This window comes from Rana temporaria, chromosome 11 (genome assembly GCF_905171775.1).
Source record: "Rana temporaria chromosome 11, aRanTem1.1, whole genome shotgun sequence".
In the NCBI taxonomy this organism is placed as follows: Eukaryota; Metazoa; Chordata; class Amphibia; order Anura; family Ranidae; genus Rana; species Rana temporaria.
Genome location: NC_053499.1, coordinates 46,287,747 through 46,312,063, shown reverse-complemented (window position 1 = coordinate 46,312,063; position 24,317 = coordinate 46,287,747). Strand labels below are relative to the sequence as shown.

At 39.2% G+C, this 24,317-nt stretch overlaps 1 protein-coding gene across 1 annotated transcript in view; it reads left to right on the top strand.

Annotated features, from left to right (window-relative positions):
* LOC120917302 (mucin-5AC-like) overlaps nucleotides 1-24,317 on the top strand; it is a 69,814-nt gene that overhangs the window by 36,909 nt on the left and 8,588 nt on the right. The window contains exons 29-40 of the mRNA XM_040328505.1: nucleotides 278-1,219; nucleotides 2,138-15,352; nucleotides 18,511-18,812; nucleotides 20,196-20,370; nucleotides 20,464-20,711; nucleotides 21,955-22,138; nucleotides 22,223-22,565; nucleotides 22,758-22,936; nucleotides 23,039-23,108; nucleotides 23,191-23,300; nucleotides 23,385-23,416; nucleotides 23,510-23,687. Coding sequence (XP_040184439.1) covers nucleotides 278-1,219; nucleotides 2,138-15,352; nucleotides 18,511-18,812; nucleotides 20,196-20,370; nucleotides 20,464-20,711; nucleotides 21,955-22,138; nucleotides 22,223-22,565; nucleotides 22,758-22,936; nucleotides 23,039-23,108; nucleotides 23,191-23,300; nucleotides 23,385-23,416; nucleotides 23,510-23,687 — 15,978 coding nt within the window. The remainder of the gene's footprint in view (nucleotides 1-277; nucleotides 1,220-2,137; nucleotides 15,353-18,510; nucleotides 18,813-20,195; nucleotides 20,371-20,463; nucleotides 20,712-21,954; nucleotides 22,139-22,222; nucleotides 22,566-22,757; nucleotides 22,937-23,038; nucleotides 23,109-23,190; nucleotides 23,301-23,384; nucleotides 23,417-23,509; nucleotides 23,688-24,317) is intronic.

Below are 24,317 nucleotides of genomic sequence, written 5' to 3'. Positions count from 1 at the left end.
ATGAACACAAATGCAAATTCATTGGCAGATAATACAGCTACCTTATAAGCATCCATCTTTGAGTATAGATGGTAGCATAGAGTTCAGCTGTAACCTAGCAATTATCTTCAAAGCTTTATTTTATACAGGGGTAAAAAAGTCCATACAGAAACAAAAGAGAGACTTAGAAATAGATTACAATTAAATTTAAATAATTTTCTTCGTTAACAAACAATGTTAACTAATAAATTTACTTTTGCAGCCACAAAAGTAATTAGTATTATATTTCTCTTTGCAGTACCAGCTTCACCAACCTCTGTGTCTTGCCTTGAAGAAGTATGTAAATGGTCAGTGTGGTATGACATCACTTCTCCAACATATGGCGAAAATGAAGGAGATTTTGAAACCTTTGAGAATATAAGACAAAAAGGATACACTGTATGTAAAATACCAACCCAGGTAGAATGTCGAGCACAAAAGTTTCCAAAGATCCCTATTGTTGATTTGGGTCAGATTGTTACGTGCAATACATCTATGGGACTTGTGTGTCATAATCGAGATCAGTTCTCCCAGCTCTGCTTTAATTATGAGATCCGAGTTCTGTGCTGTAGCTTTGTGCCTTGTGGAGAATCAACCAATCCATCTTCTGACACTATAGCTTCTTCACCATTCATGACAGTAACATCAGAATTTACAACGGCCTCAACTGTCCAACCAAAAGGCACTGTTAGCAAAGCACCAAGTCACTCAACCCAAGGGTTTTCATCAATAAAAGCAACAACTATGTCTACTACTGAAATGTCAAAACCAACAAGTACACCATACGAGTACATATCTAAATCCCATGAAACAACTTTTACCACTCCCTGCAAAGAACATAAATGCTCTTGGACACCTTGGTATGATGTGCATTTTCCCAGTATTGGTGAATCTGATGGAGACTTTGAGACCCTGGAGAATATCAAAGCTGCTGGCAACATTATATGTCAAAAACCAGACAATATTGAGTGTAAAGCTGAGAGATTTCCAGATAAAAGCATTACAGATGTGGGCCAGGTAGTTACTTGTGACATCACTAATGGTCTCATTTGCAATAACAAAGATCAGAATTCAAACTTTCCACTTTGCTACAATTATAGGGTTAGGATCCTTTGTTGCTCCATGGAGGATTGTAAATCATCTACTACTTATGTCCACTCTACAATCAAGGATCACGCAACAGAGCATTTGAAAGAAACCAGTGCTGTATTTTCAACAATTGCCTACAATTCTACTGCAAACACCATCATATCCAGTACAGCTAAAACAACAAGAAATCCATCAACACCTCACACAGACCGTACTACAACAAGGAGAGAAATGACAACTTCAGAAATAAACTGTACACCTGCATGCCAGTGGTCACAGTGGTTTGATGTTAGCTTTCCTAACTTGGACAAAAATGGAGACTTTGAAACTTATGAAGAAATAAAGAAATCAGGGTTTCAAATCTGTGAAGAGCCTTCAAAAATTCAGTGCAGATCTTCAGATCTCCCAGACATTCCACTGGAAGAATTACAGCAGAATGTGCAATGCAATGTTAGCTATGGCCTTGTTTGTCAAAATGAAGATCAAACTGGACCATTTCCGTATTGTTACAACTATGAAATTCGTGTCTTATGCTGTTCTGGCTGTGCATCTACAATGGTTTCACCTGCATTTACAGATCATCAGACATCTGATGTAGAGGTGCATACATATGCACCTCTATCAACCAAAACAACTAAAGTTATAACAGCACCACTGGAAATGGAAACCACAAAACCCACACTGAGCACAATGAAAATATTATCTACTACTAGTAAAGCAGCAGGTTCTATGACTACTAAAGTGTCTTCCCATGAGCCTTCTAAAATGACAACTACAGTTGAAACAACAGAACATTGGGAAACCAAATCACAAAAAACTGTTTCCACAATTAAACTCACTACCAAATATGGTGAGATGACAACTAAAGCTACATCTCCAAAAGTAACCACTGCATCCCATATACCAACCACAGAATATAAACATGAGTCTACCTCTCATGGACCAAGTTTCACCAAGACAACAAAAATGTTTACAAAGCCCACTGAAGTGACATTTGTCTACAAATCTACATCCAGCATGCCTACAACAGCAAAAATAACATCTCCTAACATAGATACAGCATCTCATAAAACAACCACAGAATCTGAGGTTACATCTGCCCATAAGTCTACATCAAGTAAACCTGTAACAACAAAGGCAACATCTCAAAAAGTAAGCACTTCATCCCATAAATCTACCACAGAATCTGAACATGAAATAGCCACCTCTCATAGAACAATTTCTATTAAAACTACTAAAATGTCTACAGCTTCTGGGGCAGTTACATCTGCCCACAGGTCAACATCAAGTAAGCCTATTACAACCAAGGCAACATCTCATAAAGTTAGCACTGCATCCCATGAATCAACTACAGAATCTGAACATGAAAAATCCACTTCCCATGGACCAATTTCTATTAAAACCACTAAAATGTCTACAGAATCTGGGGAAGTGACTTCTGCTCACAAGTCTACATCTGTGAAGCCTATTACAACCAAGGCAACATCTCATAAAGTAAGCACTGCATCCCATAAATCAACTACAGACTCTGAACATGAAAAATCCACTTCCCATGGACCAATTTCGTTGAAAACCACTAAAACATCTACAGAATCTGGTGAAGTGACTTCTGCTCACAAGTCTACATCTGTGAAGCCTATTACAACCAAAGCAACATCTCATAAAGTAAGCACTGCATCCCATAAATCAACTACAGAATCTGAACATGAAAAATCCACTTCCCATGGACCAATTTCTTTGAAAACCACTAAAACATCTACAGAATCTGGTGAAGTGACTTCTGCTCACAAGTCTACATCTGTGAAGCCTATTACAACCAAGGCAACATCTCATAAAGTAAGCACTGCATCCCATAAATCAACTACAGAATCTGAACATGAAAAATCCACTTCCCATGGACCAATTTCTATTAAATCCACTAAAATGTCTACAGAATCTGGGGAAGTGACTTCTGCTCACAAGTCTACATCTGTGAAGCATATTACAACCAAGGCAACATCTCATAAAGTAAGCACTGCATCCCATAAATCAACTACAGACTCTGAACATGAAAAATCCACTTCCCATGGACCAATTTCTTTGAAAACCACTAAAACATCTACAGAATCTGATGGAGTGACTTCTGCTCACAAGTCTACATCTGTGAAGCCTATTACAACCAAGGCAACATCTCATAAAGTAAGCACTGCATCCCATAAATCAACTACAGAATCTGAACATGAAAAATCCACTTCACATGGACCAATTTCTTTGAAAACCACTAAAACATCTACAGAATCTGGTGAAGTGACTTCTGCTCACAAGTCTACATCTGTGAAGCCTATTACAACCAAGGCAACATCTCATAAAGTAAGCACTGCATCCCATAAATCAACTACAGAATCTGAACATGAAAAATCCACTTCACATGGACCAATTTCTTTGAAAACCACTAAAACATCTACAGAATCTGGTGAAGTGACTTCTGCTCACAAGTCTACATCTGTGAAGCCTATTACAACCAAGGCAACATCTCATAAAGTAAGCACTGCATCCCATAAATCAACTACAGAATCTGAACATGAAAAATCCACTTCCCATGGACCAATATCTATTAAAACCACTAAAATGTCTACAGAATCTGGGGAAGTGACTTCTGCTCACAAGTCTACATCTGTGAAGCCTATTACAACCAAGGCAACATCTCATAAAGTAAGCACTGCATCCCATAAATCAACTACAGACTCTAAACATGAAAAATCCACTTCCCATAGACCAATTTCGTTGAAAACCACTAAAATGTCTACAGAATCTGGTGAAGTGACTTCTGCTCACAAGTCTACATCTGTAAAGCCTATTACAACCAAAGCAACATCTCATAAAGTAAGCACTGCATCCCATAAATCAACTACAAAATCTGAACATGAAAAATCCACTTCCCATGGACCAATTTCTTTGAAAACCACTAAAACATCTACAGAATCTGGTGAAGTGACTTCTGCTCACAAGTCTACATCTGTGAAGCCTATTACAACCAAGGCAACATCTCATAAAGTAAGCACTGCATCCCATAAATCAACTACAGAATCTGAACATGAAAAATCCACTTCCCATGGACCAATTTCTATTAAAACCACTAAAATGTCTACAGAATCTGGGGAAGTGACTTCTGCTCACAAGTCTACATCTGTGAAGCCTATTACAACCAAGGCAACATCTCATAAAGTAAGCACTGCATCCCATAAATCAACTACAGACTCTGAACATGAAAAATCCACTTCCCATGGACCAATTTCTTTGAAAACAACTAAAACATCTACAGAATCTGGTGAAGTGACTTCTGCACACAAGTCTACATCTGTGAAGTCTATTACAACCAAGGCAACATCTCATAAAGTAAGCACTGCATCCCATAAATCAACTACAGAATCTGAACATGAAAAATCCACTTCCCATGGACCAATTTCTTTGAAAACCACTAAAACATCTACAGAATCTGGTGAAGTGACTTCTGCTCACGAGTCTACATCTGTGAAGCCTATTACAAGCAAGGCAACATCTCATAAAGTAAGCACTGCATCCCATAAATCAACTACAGAATCTGAACATGAAAAATCCACTTCCCATGGACCAATTTCTATTAAAACCACTAAAATGTCTACAGAATCTGGGGAAGTGACTTCTGCTCACAAGTCTACATCTGTGAAACCTATTACAACCAAGGCAACATCTCATAAAATAAGCACTGCATCCCATAAATCAACTACAGAATCTGAACATGAAAAATCCACTTCCCATGGACCAATTTCTATTAAAACCACTAAAATGTCTACAGAATCTGGTGAAGTGACTTCTGCTCACAAGTCTACCTCTGTGAAGCCTATTACAACCAAGGCAACATCTCATAAAGTAAGCACTGCATCCCATAAATCAACTACAGAATCTAAACATGAAAAATCCACTTCCCATGGACCAATTTCTATTAAAACCACTAAAATGTCTACAGAATCTGGGGAAGTGACTTCTGCTCACAAGTCTACATCTGTGAAACATATTACAACCAAGGCAACATCTCATATAATAAGCACTGCATCCCATAAATCAACTACAGAATCTGAACATGAAAAATCCACTTCCCATAGACCAATTTCTATTAAAACCACTAAAATGTCTACAGAATCTGGGGAAGTGACTTCTGCTCACAAGTCTACATCTGTGAAACCTATTACAACCAAGGCAACATCTCATAAAGTAAGCACTGCATCCCATAAATCAACTACAGAATCTGAACATGAAAAATCCACTTCCCATGGACCAATTTCTTTGAAAACAACTAAAACATCTACAGAATCTGGTGAAGTGACTTCTGCTCACAAGTCTACATCCGTGAAGTCTATTACAACCAAGGCAACATCTCATAAAGTAAGCACTGCATCCCATAAATCAACTACAGAATCTGAACATGAAAAATCCACTTCCCATGGACCAATTTCTTTGAAAACCACTAAAACATCTACAGAATCTGGTGAAGTGACTTCTGCTCACAAGTCTACATCTGTGAAACCTATTACAACCAAGGCAACATCTCATAAAGTAAGCACTGCATCCCATAAATCAACTACAGAATCTAAACATGAAAAATCCACTTCCCATGGACCAATTTCTATTAAAACCACTAAAACATCTACAGAATCTGGGGAAGTGACTTCTGCTCACAAGTCTACATCTGTGAAACCTATTACAACCAAGGCAACATCTCATAAAGTAAGCACTGCATCCCATAAATCAACTACAGAATCTAAACATGAAAAATCCACTTCCCATGGACCAATTTCTATTAAAACCACTAAAATGTCTACAGAATCTGGGGAAGTGACTTCTGCTCACAAGTCTACATCTGTGAAACCTATTACAACCAAGGCAACATCTCATAAAGTAAGCACTGCATCCCATAAATCAACTACAGAATCTAAACATGAAAAATCCACTTCCCATGGACCAATTTCTATTAAAACCACTAAAATGTCTACAGAATCTGGTGAAGTGACTTCTGCTCACAAGTCTACATCTGTGAAACCTATTACAACCAAGGCAACATCTCATAAAATAAGCACTGCATCCCATAAATCAACTACAGAATCTGAACATGAAAAATCCACTTCCCATGGACCAATTTCTATTAAAACCACCAAAATGTCTACAGAATTTGGGGAAGTGACTTCTGTTCACAAGTCTACATCTGTGAAGCCTATTACAACCAAGGCAACATCTCATAAAATAAGCACTGCATCCCATAAATCAACTACAGAATCTGAACATGAAAAATCCACTTCCCATGGACCAATTTCTTTGAAAACCACCAAAACATCTACAGAATCTGGAGAAGTGACATCTACCCACAGGTCTACATCAAGCAAGCCTATAACAACGACAGCTACATCTCATAAAGTAAGCACTGCATCTCCCAAATCAACTACAGAATCCGAAGGTAAAAAATCCACCTCTCTTGGATCAATTTCTGTTAAAACCACTAAAATGTCTACAGATTCAGGGGAAGTTACATCTGAGCACAAGTCCACATCAAGTAAGCCTATAACAACAAAGACTACATCTCATAAAGGAAGCACTGCGTCCCACAGATCAACTACAGAATCTGAACATGAAAAATCCACCTCCCATAGACCAATTTCTATTAAAACCACTAAAATGTCTACAGAATCTGGGGAAGTGACTTCTGCTCATAAGTCTACATCTGTGAAGCCTATTACAACCAAGGCAACATCTCATAAAGTAAGCACTGCATCCCATAAATCAACTACAGACTCTGAACATGAAAAATCCACTTCCCATGGACCAATTTCGTTGAAAACCACTAAAACATCTACAGAATCTGGTGAAGTGACTTCTGCTCACAAGTCTACATCTGTGAAGCCTATTACAACCAAGGCAACATCTCATAAAGTAAGCACTGCATCCCAAAAATCAACTACAGAATCTGAACATGAAAAATCCACTTCCCATGGACCAATTTCTATTAAAACCACTAAAATGTCTACAGAATCTGGGGAAGTGACTTCTGCTCAAAAGTCTACATCTGTGAAGCCTATTACAACCAAGGCAACATCTCATAAAGTAAGCACTGCATCCCATAAATCAACTACAGAATCTAAACATGAAAAATCCACTTCCCATGGACCAATTTCTATTAAAACCACTAAAATGTCTACAGAATCTGGGGAAGTGACTTCTGCTCACAAGTCTACATCTGTGAAACCTATTACAACCAAGGCAACATCTCATATAATAAGCACTGCATCCCATAAATCAACTACAGAATCTGAACATGAAAAATCCACTTCCCATAGACCAATTTCTATTAAAACCACTAAAATGTCTACAGAATCTGGGGAAGTGACTTCTGCTCACAAGTCTACATCTGTGAAACCTATTACAACCAAGGCAACATCTCATAAAGTAAGCACTGCATCCCATAAATCAACTACAGAATCTGAACATGAAAAATCCACTTCCCATGGACCAATTTCTTTGAAAACCACTAAAACATCTACAGAATCTGGTGAAGTGACTTCTGCTCACAAGTCTACATCTGTGAAGCCTATTACAACCAAGGCAACATCACATAAAGTAAGCACTGCATCCCATAAATCAACTACAGAATCTGAACATGAAAAATCCACTTTCTATGGACCAATTTCTTTGAAAACCACTAAAACATCTACAGAATCTGGTGAAGTGACTTCTGCTCACAAGTCTACATCTGTGAAGCCTATTACAACCAAGGCAACATCTCATAAAGTAAGCACTGCATCCCATAAATCAACTACAGAATCTAAACCTGAAAAATCCACTTCCCATGGACCAATTTCTATTAAAACCACTATAATGTCTACAGAATCTGGGGAAGTGACTTCTGCTCACAAGTCTACATCTGTGAAACCTATTACAACCAAGGCAACGTCTCATAAATTAAGCACTGCATCCCATAAATCAACTACAGAATCTGAACATGAAAAATCCACCTCCCATGGACCAATTTCTATTAAAACCACTAAAATGTCTACAGAATCTGGGGAAGTGACTTCTGCTCACAAGTCTACATCTGTGAAACCTATTACAACCAAGGCAACATCTCATAAAGTAAGCACTGCATCCCACAAATCAACTACAGAATCTAAACATGAAGAATCCACTTCCCATGGACCAATTTCTATTAAAACCACTAAAATGTCTACAGAATCTGGGGAAGTGACTTCTGCTCACAAGTATACATCTGTGAAACCTATTACAACCAAGGCAACATCTCAAAAAATAAGCACTGCATCCCATAAATCAACTACAGAATCTGAACATGAAAAATCCACTTCCCATGGACCAATTTCTATTAAAACCACTAAAATGTCTACAGAATCTGGGGAAGTGACTTCTGCTCAAAAGTCTACATCTGTGAAGCCTATTACAACCAAGGCAACATCTCATAAAGTAAGCACTGCATCCCATAAATCAACTACAGAATCTAAACATGAAAAATCCACTTCCCATGGACCAATTTCTATTAAAACCACTAAAATGTCTACAGAATCTGGGGAAGTGACTTCTGCTCACAAGTCTACATCTGTGAAACCTATTACAACCAAGGCAACATCTCATATAATAAGCACTGCATCCCATAAATCAACTACAGAATCTGAACATGAAAAATCCACTTCCCATAGACCAATTTCTATTAAAACCACTAAAATGTCTACAGAATCTGGGGAAGTGACTTCTGCTCACAAGTCTACATCTGTGAAACCTATTACAACCAAGGCAACATCTCATAAAGTAAGCACTGCATCCCATAAATCAACTACAGAATCTGAACATGAAAAATCCACTTCCCATGGACCAATTTCTTTGAAAACCACTAAAACATCTACAGAATCTGGTGAAGTGACTTCTGCTCACAAGTCTACATCTGTGAAGCCTATTACAACCAAGGCAACATCACATAAAGTAAGCACTGCATCCCATAAATCAACTACAGAATCTGAACATGAAAAATCCACTTCCTATGGACCAATTTCTTTGAAAACCACTAAAACATCTACAGAATCTGGTGAAGTGACTTCTGCTCACAAGTCTACATCTGTGAAGCCTATTACAACCAAGGCAACATCTCATAAAGTAAGCACTGCATCCCATAAATCAACTACAGAATCTAAACCTGAAAAATCCACTTCCCATGGACCAATTTCTATTAAAACCACTATAATGTCTACAGAATCTGGGGAAGTGACTTCTGCTCACAAGTCTACATCTGTGAAACCTATTACAACCAAGGCAACGTCTCATAAAATAAGCACTGCATCCCATAAATCAACTACAGAATCTGAACATGAAAAATCCACCTCCCATGGACCAATTTCTATTAAAACCACTAAAATGTCTACAGAATCTGGGGAAGTGACTTCTGCTCACAAGTCTACATCTGTGAAACCTATTACAACCAAGGCAACATCTCATAAAGTAAGCACTGCATCCCACAAATCAACTACAGAATCTAAACATGAAGAATCCACTTCCCATGGACCAATTTCTATTAAAACCACTAAAATGTCTACAGAATCTGGGGAAGTGACTTCTGCTCACAAGTCTACATCTGTGAAACCTATTACAACCAAGGCAACATCTCAAAAAATAAGCACTGCATCCCATAAATCAACTACAGAATCTGAACATGAAAAATCCACTTCCCATGGACCAATTTCTATTAAAACCACTAAAATGTCTACAGAATCTGGGGAAGTGACTTCTGCTCACAAGTCTACATCTGTGAAACCTATTACAACCAAGGCAACATCTCAAGAAATAAGCACTGCATCCCATAAATCAACTACAGAATCTGAACATGAAAAATCCACTTCCCATGGACCAATTTCTATTAAAACCACTAAAATGTCTACAGAATCTGGGGAAGTGACTTCTGCTCACAAGTCTACATCTGTGAAGCCTATTACAACCAAGGCAACATCTCATAAAGTAAGCACTGCATCCCATAAATCAACTACAGAATCTAAACATGAAAAATCCACTTCCCATGGACCAATTTCTATTAAAACCACTAAAATGTCTACAGAATCTGGGGAAGTGACTTCTGCTCACAAGTCTACATCTGTGAAACCTATTACAACCAAGGCATCATCTCATATAATAAGCACTGCATCCCATAAATCAACTACAGAATCTGAACATGAAAAATCCACTTCCCATGGACCAATTTCTATTAAAACCACTAAAATGTCTACAGAATCTGGGGAAGTGACTTCTGCTCACAAGTCTACATCTGTGAAACCTATTACAACCAAGGCAACATCTCATAAAGTAAGCACTGCATCCCATAAATCAACTACAGAATCTGAACATGAAAAATCCACTTCCCATGGACCAATTTCTATTAAAACCACTAAGATGTCTACAGAATCTGGGGAAGTGACTTCTGCTCATAAGTCTACATCTGTGAAGCCTATTACAACCAAGGCAACATCTCATAAAGTAAGCACCGCATCCCATAAATCAACTACAGACTCTGAACATGAAAAATCTACTTCCCATGGACCAATTTCTTTGAAAACCACTAAAACATCTACAGAATCTGGTGAAGTGACTTCTGCTCACAAGTCTACATCTGTGAAGCCTATTACAACCAAGGCAACATCTCATAAAGTAAGCACTGCATCCCATAAATCAACTACAGAATCTGAACATGAAAAATCCACTTCCCATGGACCAATTTCTTTGAAAACCACTAAAACATCTACAGAATCTGGTGAAGTGACTTCTGCTCACAAGTCTACATCTGTGAAGCCTATTACAACCAAGGCAACATCTCATAAAGTAAGCACTGCATCCCATAAATCAACTACAGAATCTGAACATGAAAAATCCACTTCCCATGGACCAATTTCTATTAAAACCACTAAAATGTCTACAGAATCTGGGGAAGTGACTTCTGCTCACAAGTCTACATCTGTGAAACCTTTTACAACCAAGGCAACATCTCAAAAAATAAGCACTGCATCCCATAAATCAACTACAGAATCTGAACATGAAAAATCCACTTCCCATGGACCAATTTCTATTAAAACCACTAAAATGTCTACAGAATCTGGGGAAGTGACTTCTGCTCACAAGTCTACATCTGTGAAGCCTATTACAACCAAGGCAACATCTCATAAAGTAAGCACTGCATCCCATAAATCAACTACAGAATCTAAACATGAAAAATCCACTTCCCATGGACCAATTTCTATTAAAACCACTAAAATGTCTACAGAATCTGGGGAAGTGACTTCTGCTCACAAGTCTACATCTGTGAAACCTATTACAACCAAGGCATCATCTCATATAATAAGCACTGCATCCCATAAATCAACTACAGAATCTGAACATGAAAAATCCACTTCCCATGGACCAATTTCTATTAAAACCACTAAAATGTCTACAGAATCTGGGGAAGTGACTTCTGCTCACAAGTCTACATCTGTGAAACCTATTACAACCAAGGCAACATCTCATAAAGTAAGCACTGCATCCCATAAATCAACTACAGAATCTGAACATGAAAAATCCACTTCCCATGGACCAATTTCTATTAAAACCACTAAAATGTCTACAGAATCTGGGGAAGTGACTTCTGGTCACAAGTCTACATCTGTGAAGTCTATTACAACCAAGGCAACATCTCATAAAATAAGCACTGCATCCCATAAATCAACTACAGAATCTGAACATGAAAAATCCACTTCCCATGGACCAATGTCTTTGAAAACCACTAAAATATCTACAGAATCTGGGGAAGTGACTTCTGCTCAAAAGTCTACATCTGTGAAGCCTATTACAACCAAGGCAACATCTCATAAAGTAAGCACTGCATCCCATAAATCAACTACAGAATCTAAACATGAAAAATCCACTTCCCATGGACTAATTTCTATTAAAACCACTAAAATGTCTACAGAATCTGGGGAAGTGACTTCTGCTCACAAGTCTACATCTGTGAAACCTATTACAACCAAGGCAACATCTCATATAATAAGCACTGCATCCCATAAATCAACTACAGAATCTGAACATGAAAAATCCACTTCCCATGGACCAATTTCTATTAAAACCACTAAAATGTCTACAGAATCTGGGGAAGTGACTTCTGCTCACAAGTCTACATCTGTGAAACCTATTACAACCAAGGCAACATCTCATAAAGTAAGCACTTTATCCCACAAATCAACTACAGAATCTAAACATGAAAAATCCACTTCCCATGGACCAATTTCTATTAAAACCACTAAAATGTCTACAGAATCTGGGGAAGTGACTTCTGCTCACAAGTCTACATCTGTGAAACCTATTACAACCAAGGCAACATCTCATAAAATAAGCACTGCATCCCATAAATCAACTACAGAATCTGAACATGAAAAATCCACTTCCCATGGGCCAATTTCTATTAAAACCACTAAAATGTCTACAGAATCTGGGGAAGTGACTTCTGCTCACAAGTCTACATCTGTGAAACCTATTACAACCAAGGCAACATCTCATAAAATAAGCACAGCATCCCATAAATCAACTACAGAATCTGAACATGAAAAATCCACTTCCCATGGACCAATTTCTATTAAAACCACTAAAATGTCTACAGAATCTGGGGAAGTGACTTCTGTTCACAAGTCTACATCTGTGAAGTCGATTACAACCAAGGCAACATCTCATAAAATAAGCACTGCATCCCACAAATCAACTACAGAATCTGAACATGAAAAATCCACTTCCCATGGACCAATGTCTTTGAAAACCACTAAAACATCTACAGAATCTGGTGAAGTGACTTCTGCTCACAAGTCTACATCTGTGAAGCCTATTACAACCAAGGCAACATCTCATGAAGTAAGCACTGCATCCCATAAATCAACTACAGGATCTGAACATGAAAAATCCACTTCCCATGGACCAATTTCTATTAAAACCACTAAAATGTCTACAGAATCTGGGGAAGTGACTTCTGCTCACAAGTCTACATCTGTGAAACCTATTACAACCAAGGCAACATCTCATAAAATAAGCACTGCATCCCATAAATCAACTACAGAATCTGAACATGAAAAATCCACCTCCCATGGACCAATTTCTATTAAAACCACTAAAATGTCTACAGAATCTGGGGAAGTGACTTCTGCTCACAAGTCTACATCTGTGAAACCTATTACAACCAAGGCAACATCTCATAAAGTAAGCACTTTATCCCACAAATCAACTACAGAATCTAAACATGAAAAATCCACTTCCCATGGACCAATTTCTATTAAAACCACTAAAATGTCTACAGAATCTGGGGAAGTGACTTCTGCTCACAAGTCTACATCTGTGAAACCTATTACAACCAAGGCAACATCTCATAAAGTAAGCACTTTATCCCACAAATCAACTACAGAATCTAAACATGAAAAATCCACTTCCCATGGACCAATTTCTATTAAAACCACTAAAATGTCTACAGAATCTGGGGAAGTGACTTCTGCTCACAAGTCTACATCTGTGAAACCTATTACAACCAAGGCAACATCTCATGAAGTAAGCACTGCATCCCATAAATCAACTACAGAATCTAAACATGAAAAATCCACTTCCCATGGACCAATTTCTATTAAAACCACTAAAATGTCTACAGAATCTGGGGAAGTGACTTCTGCTCACAAGTCTACATCTGTGAAACCTATTACAACCAAGGCAACATCTCATAAAATAAGCACTGCATCCCATAAATCAACTACAGAATCTGAACATGAAAAATCCACTTCCTATGGCCCAATTTCTATTAAAACCACTAAAATGTCTACAGAATCTAGGGAAGTGACTTCTGCTCACAAGTCTACATCTGTGAAACCTATTACAACCAAGGCAACATCTCATAAAATAAGCACTGCATCCCATAAATCAACTACAGAATCTGAACATGAAAAATCCACTTCCCATGGACCAATTTCTATTAAAACCACTAAAATGTCTACAGAATCTGGGGAAGTGACTTCTGTTCACAAGTCTACATCTATGAAGTCGATTACAACCAAGGCAACATCTCATAAAATAAGCACTGCATCCCATAAATCAACTACAGAATCTGAACATGAAAAATCCACTTCCCATGGACCAATGTCTTTGAAAACCACTAAAACATCTACAGAATCTGGTGAAGTGACTTCTGCTCACAAGTCTACATCTGTGAAGCCTATTACAACCAAGGCAACATCTCATGAAGTAAGCACTGCATACCATAAATCAACTACAGGATCTGAACATGAAAAATCCACTTCCCATGGACCAATTTCTATTAAAACCACTAAAATGTCTACAGAATATGGGGAAGTGACTTCTGCTCACAAGTCTACATCTGTGAAGCCTATTACAACCAAGGCAACATCTCATACAATAAGCACTGCATCCCATAAATCAACTACAGAATCTGAACATGAAAAATCCACTTCCCATGGACCAATTTCTATTAAAACCACTAAAATGTCTACAGAATCTGGTGAAGTGACTTCTGCTCACAAGTCTACATCTGTGAAGCCTATTACAACCAAGGCAACAACTCATAAAGTAAGCACCGCATCCCATAAATCAACTACAGAATCTGAACATGAAAAATCCACTTCCCATGGACCAATTTATTTGAAAACCACTAAAACATCTACAGAATCTGGTGAAGTGACATCTGCCCACAGGTCTACATCGAGTAAGCCTATAACAACCACAGCTACATCTCATAAAGTAAGCACTGCATCTCCCCAATCAACTACAGAATCCGAAGGTAAACAATCCACCTCCCATGGATCAATTTCTGTTAAAACCACTAAAATGTCTACAGATTCAGGGGAAGTTACATCTGAGCACAAGTCCACATCAAGTAAGCCTATGACAACAAAGACTACATCTGCGTCCCACATATCAACTACTGAATCTGAAGTTAAAATATCCACCTCCCATAGACCAATTTCTATTAAAACCACTGAGAGCACAGCAGCGACCACCAGGGAAACATTCAGTTCTCAACAACCTATGTCAACTAAACAATCAACTTCATCTACATTTGGAAGTCGTAGCACTGAAAGCACTGTTTCCAAGACATCAAGACCAGTTACAGCAGGCCCGGAATCATTTTCTACCACCAGGTGTATGTGCAATTTTAACGGAACTATAGTTTCTCCTGGTAAGTATGTTTTTACAGTTTGTACAAAAATTTGAATTTAAATGCCACTATTCCAATTCTACATGTTTTCAAAAAGATGAAGATATTATATAATCAATGAACCAAAAGCCTTAAGCCCCATACACACTATCAGTTTTCCTGCCGGATTTTGTCTTCGGGTTTACCAAAACCATCTAATATGAGGTCAAACCTTTAGGCCGCGTACACACGGTCGGATAAAACCGATGAGAATGGACCGAGGTTCAGTTTCATTGGTCCAAACCGACCGTGTGTATAGCCCATCGGTCTGTTTTCCTTCGGTCCTAAATTTTAAAACATGATTTAAAATCGAACCGATGGACCGCTGCCCGATCGGTCCAAACCGATGGTTAGTACAGAAAGCATCGGTTCAAAACCTGCGCATGCTCAGAATCAAGTCGACGCATGCTTGGAAGCATTGATGGTCTGGATACTTAAATGTACATAATATAACTGGGTACTGACCTTTATAGGTAAAGTTGATCCGGGGAATGTCCAATTGCCTCTCAGGGGATAAGGAAGGACTTCGTTTTATTCAGCACGTTGTGTGTTTGACGTCACCGCGTTCTGACCCGATCGGTTTTTGGAACGATGGTGTGTACGCACATCAGACCATCAGGCCACTTCAGCGGTGAACCGATGGAAATGGCCCGTCGGACCATTCTCATCGGTTTTTAAATGACCGTGTGTACGCGGCCTAAGAGTTTTAATTGGTATGCCATCAGGCAGGCCCTTGACTACAAGGTTTTGGTAAACCTGAAGACAAAAACCTGCAGGAAAACTGATAGTGTGTATGGGGCTTTAGTTTTAGAAACAATGTAATATGAATTAGAGCTTACTTTTACAAATGAGATTGCGGCAAGTGAACCAGAAGCACTTAAAAATAGCTGTGAACATTAGACATAAACTGAGAGATAAAGCTGAAATGGTAGAGTACAATCAACAGTGTATATAGGCTTTACATGAAGGAAAAAGTGTAAATGTCATAGCAGTTAGTGTTAAAAAAAAATTGAAAATTCACATGAACTTATAATGAGATACTACTTAGTTCATTTTCACACAGTTTACACACAGCTTTCTCTATCGTTGTAAGAATTCATTGATTTTAACGGGGAACTTCTTGCACAAGGCAAGAGACTGGCAAGGAGGGGAGGAGATGACTAATTGACTAATTCTTCACCAGATGCATTGGTAATTGTACTCCCACCAAATCTATAATATTTAAGTTAATGTGGTTCCAATAGCTCTAGGTTTTTTACATTAAAAAGGTAAAGAACCTTCTCTGTGCAGCAGTTCCTCCAGCCCCCCCCCCATAATACATACTTGATCTGATCCCCATCCAGCCATGTGCATGAGAGCCTCAGCTCTCTGGAGACTCTCTCTTCTCATTGGCTGAGACAACAGTGGGAGCCATCTGCTCCTGCTGCTCTCAATCACAGCCAGTATGCCAATGAGGAGAGAAAGGGAACAGGGCGGAGCTGTGGCTCTGTGTGTGAATAGACACAGAGAAGCGGCTCAGGAACAAGCCTTCTTGGGTGCCCCCAATGTAAGCTGCCTGCTCTGGGGGCACTCAGCAGGAGGGAGGGGCAAGGAGCGCAGGCGAGGGACCAACGAAGAAGGATCGGGGCTGCTCTGTGCAAAACCATTGCACAGAGCAGTTGAGTATAACATGTTTGTTATGAAATAAGAAAAAAAAAGAGCCTTTAACATCACTTTAAGATTACCTAAGTATGCCTAGTTAAACAAATATGAATTTGTTTAAAAACATAATTACACTGCTTACTGACTGTGTGGCTGATCTATGTAGTGTCAAAAACATTTTCTGCCACTATTAAATGAAAGTCACAATGCAGTTTTCTTAAAAAAAAAATCGTAGCATGGAATATGTGATGCATAGCCTACTATGCTTCCAGCTAACCTTCTTGAAAATACATTTTCTTTTATTAATTTTGAACCACTTCAATACCGAGCATTTTCACCCCCTTCCTGCCTAGGCTAATTTTTAGCTTTCAGGGCTGTCATTTTTACACTGCCTGGGTTCACCAATCCCCAGTAGCAAATACATTTTCCCTTATTTGTTCATTGCATGCTGGAAAATGTCGTCTTTGGACAGTCCACTCATGTTAAAATGTTTCAACATGAGAGTGCTGACAAAGCCTGTCTACAGCCTACTGCACAGAGTAGGCAGAAGAGACAGTGGTCATCACATGACCACAAGTTTTAGGGGTGCATTTAAGTGGTTGTAAATCCTAACATATACCCAGTGAAGTGACTAGCCTCAGGTGATAGACAGAGATGAAACAAATCCTACTACATACGTTGTAGCTGTTTATCTACAGCTATCTTTACCCTACATCCATTCAAAGTGCAGAATTTACACAGGCTCTCTCAACTCTGAAATCAGGGGGCGGAGAGCTAAAGTTACATCAGTGAGAAGAGCTCTGACAGCTGATTGGAGGGAGAAGATAAACACGCCCCTTTACACAGGAACAGAGCTGAGGTTGTTAATCACAGGCTGTGATTGACAACAGTTTCCTTGTCAGAAGTGACTCATGCTGAAAACAGAGGAACGGGGCAGTGGACAGAAATTACACTTAGTGCTCTGTATTGAGGGATATGTTTTGTTCATATTTCATGTCTGAGGTTTACAACAACTTTAAGGTAAGTATAAAAAATATCTACAGTATGTATATATGGGGAGGTGTGAAGGGAGGGGGGAATATGTTCGTTTTCAGCCTTAAGTTGGGTTTAAAGGCAAATCTAACCCCAAGTACTATAATTTAATAAATTGCAACTTAGCATTCATTATATGTGGTAGTTGCATTTGTCTTTGTTTCTCAGGCAGTACAGTACAGGCCTGCTGGTCCTGATAGAAATTCAGTATCCTTGTAATTACCAGTGTACTGAACCTAAACAATGCTGTCAACCTTCCCAGCTATCTTTTGCGAATTAAACAGCCCTTTCCCTTTCCTTCAATGTAATGTGGATGTGGAAATTGGGATATGTGTGTAGTATTTTCTCCAAGGTGATACCTTTTATTGGTTGTTTACATTGCCTAGCAAAAGAGTATGTATTGCTGCATTGTAGCTTTCCTGACGTTTATTTAATTGCTGCTCTAATTATTACTTATTTGTTTTCAGGCAATGTTCTATATAACACAACAGACAATGAAGGCTGGTGCTTCTACGCACGATGCAATGACAAGTGTCAGGTAGAGAGATACAGTGAACCTTGTTCTACTGCGCCTACTGTGTCAAGCAGCACCAAGACTGCTAAAACGGTGACTGTTAGTACTGCCACCACTATCACCTCAAAGACAGGAAGCACAACAAAAACACCCGCAACAAGCACTAAGACTGCACAGACGAAGACTTCAGCATCAAGTGTCAGCTCAGCGGGCACCCCAACTCCTGGCTGTAGTGCAGTTATGCCTCCAAAAAAGGTAAGGGCATACCAGGTTTTCATCTGTAACATCACTTACATGCAAATGGACTTACATTTTTATAAAATTATTGTTTATGCAAACTAACAACTGGCAATGCATGACTGGTGACACACACAGAAGACTTGTGATGGTCAGTGCATAATGGAAGACGTCACACATTCATACCTGCACTCAAATCCCTGGTTTGGCCTGCTGGGTTGCTACTGCCAGAGCAGGTGCTATTAGCCAAGGTAATATTGGTGGGAACTCATTTTGTGTTGATGAGCTTGATTGTGCGCTGGGTCATTTTTATATCTCTTAGTATACTGCTATTGCCTTGTTCTATGTCCTTGTTCTATTCAGCCTTTAAGAATATTTTCAAACTAGCAGGGTTTATATAGCAGGTTTAGCACAATAGCCCATCTCCAGGATAAACAGGGCATCCCACCAAAGAAAAGTGTGATCATTTGCAGGAGTTTCTTCTGTTATACCAGGTCAGTTTGGTGGTACTAATCCAAGAAGGGTATTCCTCTGTTCAGTTGTCCATCATTACAGCACTGACACCCAACACATACTGCAATTAGCACAGGGGTTATTGTAGCTCTTGCTTTCAATTACAGTGCCATCTTTTGTAGCGTGGGCGATGTTACCTATTTCACTCTGCATCCCTTTGAGCATTGAATAGAAAATATGGCATTCCCTTGCAAGTCAACATTGAATACAACAACCCTTATAATAACTTCACTTCTGTCCTAACTCAACAGCAAAGAACTCCCCCTAATCCTACTGTTACAACAGCAAACATTTTTGTGGAATGACCACAATCTCATATATATAATTCTTGAAATTAAAATGGTATTAAAGGTTTGGCTTTTTAAAAAATAAAAATAAAATAACAAACATGCCATACTTACCTATTCTGTACAATGGTTTTGCACAAAGCAGCCCCGATCCTCTTCTTTTCAGGTCCCTCGCCAGCGCTCCTGTCTCATCCCCCTTGACCAGTGCCCCCAATAGATAGTCGCTTCCTATGGGGCCACTGGTGAGTTCTTTTTACCCGAGCCCTGCTCTATGCATCCACAAGACACATAGAGCTGCGGCTCGGTCCCACTTCCGCTCTCTCCTAATTTTCTCACTGGCTGTGATTGACATATGGGAGCCGACAGCTCCCGTTGCTGCCTCAGCCAATGAGGAGAGGGAGTCCTGGAAAGCAGAGACTCCCGAGAACATTGCTGGATCGAGAGAGAGCTGAGTATTGGGGTAGGGGGGGAGCAGCACACAGAATGTTTTTTCATAGAATGAATGAAGGTAAGAAACCTTCAGCCTTTACAATCACTTTAAGATCAAGTTCCTGCAAAAGGACAAAACGTGTCAATTGTAATTCTTTTTTTTTCTACACAGGTGAATGAAACCTGGATGATAGATCAATGTACCCATGCTACCTGTATTGGTCAAAACAATATTGTCGTAAACAAAAAAGAGTGTGCACCAGTTAAAAATGTGGTCTGTGCCAACCGTTTAAAGCCCAGGAAAACATTTGATGAGAGTGGCTGCTGCTATCAGAACGAGTGTGATTGTGAGTCCTACAGAGTAGAATTATTTTGCTGCATGTAATGATTTATTTAATTTGCTGTAACATGTGCTAAGTTCTGCTTTTTTATGCCCTTAGGTGTCTGTGGTGGTTGGGGAACATCCCATTATGTCACCTTTGATGGTACCTACTATGCTTTTAATGGACAATGCACATATATCCTTGTTCAGCAAATCACTCCAGTCTTCGACCACTTTCGGGTTTATATCGATAATTTTGCTTGTGACCCCGAAGACCCATCTTGTGTTAAGTCCCTTCGTATTATGTACAATAATGATACGATCGTCCTGACCTCTCAATCTTTGATCAACCGAATAACAAACAAGGTAATGAATTCCACCTTCTAAATAGATTTGTAGTTTGATAAACTGTAAACATATCATGGTCATTTGCTGGACATTATGTCATGGCGAAAATAATACATATGCAGTATACAGTATCTCTTCAATATATACACACAAAAACGCACTCTGCTCCTACTTTCTTGTTGTGGGCTGACAGCACATGGCATTTTCATGGTGTTATCTCGGCCCAAGTGTCTTTTGTTAACCTACTGACCCTCTTTCCACTGCCCTCATCTGCACATAGGAACAACTTTTTCTGTAGTGAAGATAGAAAATGGTAGGGCTAATTTGGCTTCTTGAGATAACACTGAAAGTGTGCACAGGACAGAGGACAGCTCTACAGTTCTAACACAATCAACAGTTATTTTTACACAGATATAACAAAATATGGTTTATTTCAAAAACTAAGGCTGGCCATTCAGCAGGAACCGCCTGAGATTCAAACTGTCTACAGGCAGGTTAAATGTACCAAGTTAATCGAGCGATCAACTTGGGTACAACCAGCCTGTTGGATTTTACTTGCGATTATTGTTAACGGCTGCTATAGCAACTAGCAATAATCACTGTATTCTCCTGAGGGGTATGGCTCGCGCTGTCTATGGCATGCATAAAAGATAGCAAATAAGAAATGTTAATTGTTAGGCCGGGTACTCACGAGCAAACATGTACGGTGAAACCGGTCCGTCGGACCGTTTTCACCGTACATGCCTGCCAGAGGGCTTCTGTACGATGGTTGTACTAACATTACGCAGGGCGTGTCCGCGACGTCGCCGCGATGATGACGCGGCGATGACGCGGCGACGTGGGCGGGCCTGCCATTTAAAGGCTTCCACGCATGCGTCGAAGTCATTCGACGCATGCGAGGGACGGCGGGCGCTCGGACATGTACGGTAGGTCTGTACTGACGACCATACATGTCCGAGCGGGCAGGATTCCAGCGGACAGTTTTAAAACACGTCCAGGAATATTTGTCTGCTGGGAAAAGGCCCGGCGGGCAAATGTTTGCTGGAATTCGGCCCGCTCGCGCCTACACACGACCGAACATGTATGCTGAAACTGGCCCGCGGACCAGTTTCAGCATACATGTTTGGTCGTGTGTACGGGGCCTGAGAGGTAACATACACTTTGCATTTCAGCCAGTACTTTATTTTCATTTTGGGTTTTGTTACTTATTTCTCACTAACTATTCCCATTTTTACCTAACATTTTTGTATATATGTTACAGATTTACATCAACAATGAAAGAGTATACCCTGCAATCAACAAAAATGGTATAACTATTACATCCTCAGGCATTTTTATGGTAGTGGAGATACCAGAAATTGGAGCATACATGTCCTTCAATGTTCTTAGTTTCACTGTCAGGTTGCCAATCAACAAGTTCTCGGGCAATACTGAAGGTCATTGTGGTAAGTATCCAAAATGTTGGATTTGTTCTGTTTGTGCTGAATTATATAATCATTCATACTAATAAATGCACCTAATTTCAATAGGAAAGTGTTCTAACAGTCAAACAGATGATTGCATTTTGCCTAACGGACAGCAGGCTTCATCGTGTACTGAGATGGCAGGACATTGGGGAGTACCAAATCAGGACTCGTCATCATGCAGTTCCATCACCACCAGTGCCCCCATTGTTAGTAACCAGCCAACATTATCTTACTCTCCCCTTCTATCCACATACTTCTCCACTCACTCGTTCAGTGTACCTCAAACTCTACCAACTGTAGTTCCATCAATGGAAGTGTCTCTACTTCCATCAATATTTTCCACCGCAGTCCAAACAACAGAGGAACCCTGCAACACCCCTGAAGTCTGCATGGTTATTCTGAGCAGGTGAGCTTTTTTTTTACTTTAGGAATAATTGAAGTCATGTAAATATTTGGGTAAAATTTTAAATATTAGGAAACCGTGCAATCAATGAAGACACATTATAACAGTGTAGTTAAAGCTGCATAAGTTATTGTAGTTGACTTTGAAGATTGTGCCACATTAATTTACACTAAAGCCTTTTGGAAATTTCAATAGTGTCTTCAAGGAATGCCATAAAGTTGTACCACCAGAGCCATTCTATCAAGCTTGTGTTAGTGATGGCTGCACCAAAACAGAAGGCGAGGTTTTGTGCTCCAGTTTACAAAGCTATGCTAGGCTTTGTGGAATTGAAGGTGTCTGCATCGACTGGAGAGATAGCACTAATGGCGCATGTCGTAAGTATAAATTCAGTCATAAGAACCAGTTATGCTTTGCATTTAAATTCCTAGTTTCTTGCATATTACACAGATAAAGATAACTTATTTATCTTTAAACAGCCAAGAACTGTTCCTCACACCTCGTATACAAACCATGTGGGCCTGCTGTAGAACCCACCTGTAACTCGAAGTAAGTGTATTTTTTTGTTGCTTTTTTATCTTTGTTGGGATTTTGTTTTGTTTTTTGCTCTAACTTCTGTTTTCACTTATAGGTACAATAATGAATTCTATAACAAGACCACAGATTTCTTAGAAGGATGCTACTGTCCTGAGGGCACTACAAAATTCAACACCATATCAGACAAATGTGTAACCAGTTGCGGTATGTAGTTTTCCATCTAGTTAACGTATTCAGGATTTAATTGACTGCTCTGCATAGTTATAAATATACTCTCTGTTCATGCAGGATGTACTGGCCCAGATGGAATGCCTAGAGAGGTAAGGAATATAAGAGTTATATAATCGGAAACAAATATGTGGCAGATAAGACTGTGAACAATGTAGTATGTATTGACGTTCATTTACTTGCAGCCGGGAGAAACATGGGAAAGCAACTGTCAGACCTGTATGTGTGATAATGCAACAATGAGTGTGCAGTGTGCAGCAAAATCCTGTCCAATGTCTACTCCGGCACCCTGTACTGAAGAAGGATCTATGCCGGTTTCTGTACTCGACTCATCGAACCCCTGCTGTCATATCACAGAATGCCGTAAGTACAGTGGTGGTTGTAAATTCAAAGCATAGTGAAAATGTACAAGTGACCAGACTATTAAACCATTTACATATTCTTAACAAAAAATAAAAGTACTTTCAAACAAGTCCCCAATAACCTCTCTAGCTGCTTGTAAGGTAAAGTAAGTATATCTCAAAGAACCTAAAAGTTTACAGCAAAGTTTGTAAAGTCAGTTTCAGTCAGTTTGTAATTTCATAGAAATATCTACTATAAAAAAGAAACATCTGCTGTTTGTTTTACATTAGGAAGGTTGGCGGGCTGCCAAGATCTGCTCTCCATTAAAGTATATGTAAACCCTTGCTTTGTAAAACAATTCATTCAGTTTAAAATCAAAATGAAAGGCATTATATATGTATATACAATGTATTATGTATACGTATGAAAAACATTATAAATACCTTATTTCCCCTTTTTTATAAGTGATCACATACCCTCTGTTCTCTGCTGCATAAGGAGCTCAGAGAGCTGAGGGAGGAGAAACAGCAGAACACCGATCTTCCTAAATGGCTGTGCAGAGGGAGCATGTCAGCAGAAGTTTGATCATTGGAGGAGAGTAGGATAAGTTTTAGCACCGAAAACTGACCAGGGTGCTCTAACGCTTAGTGT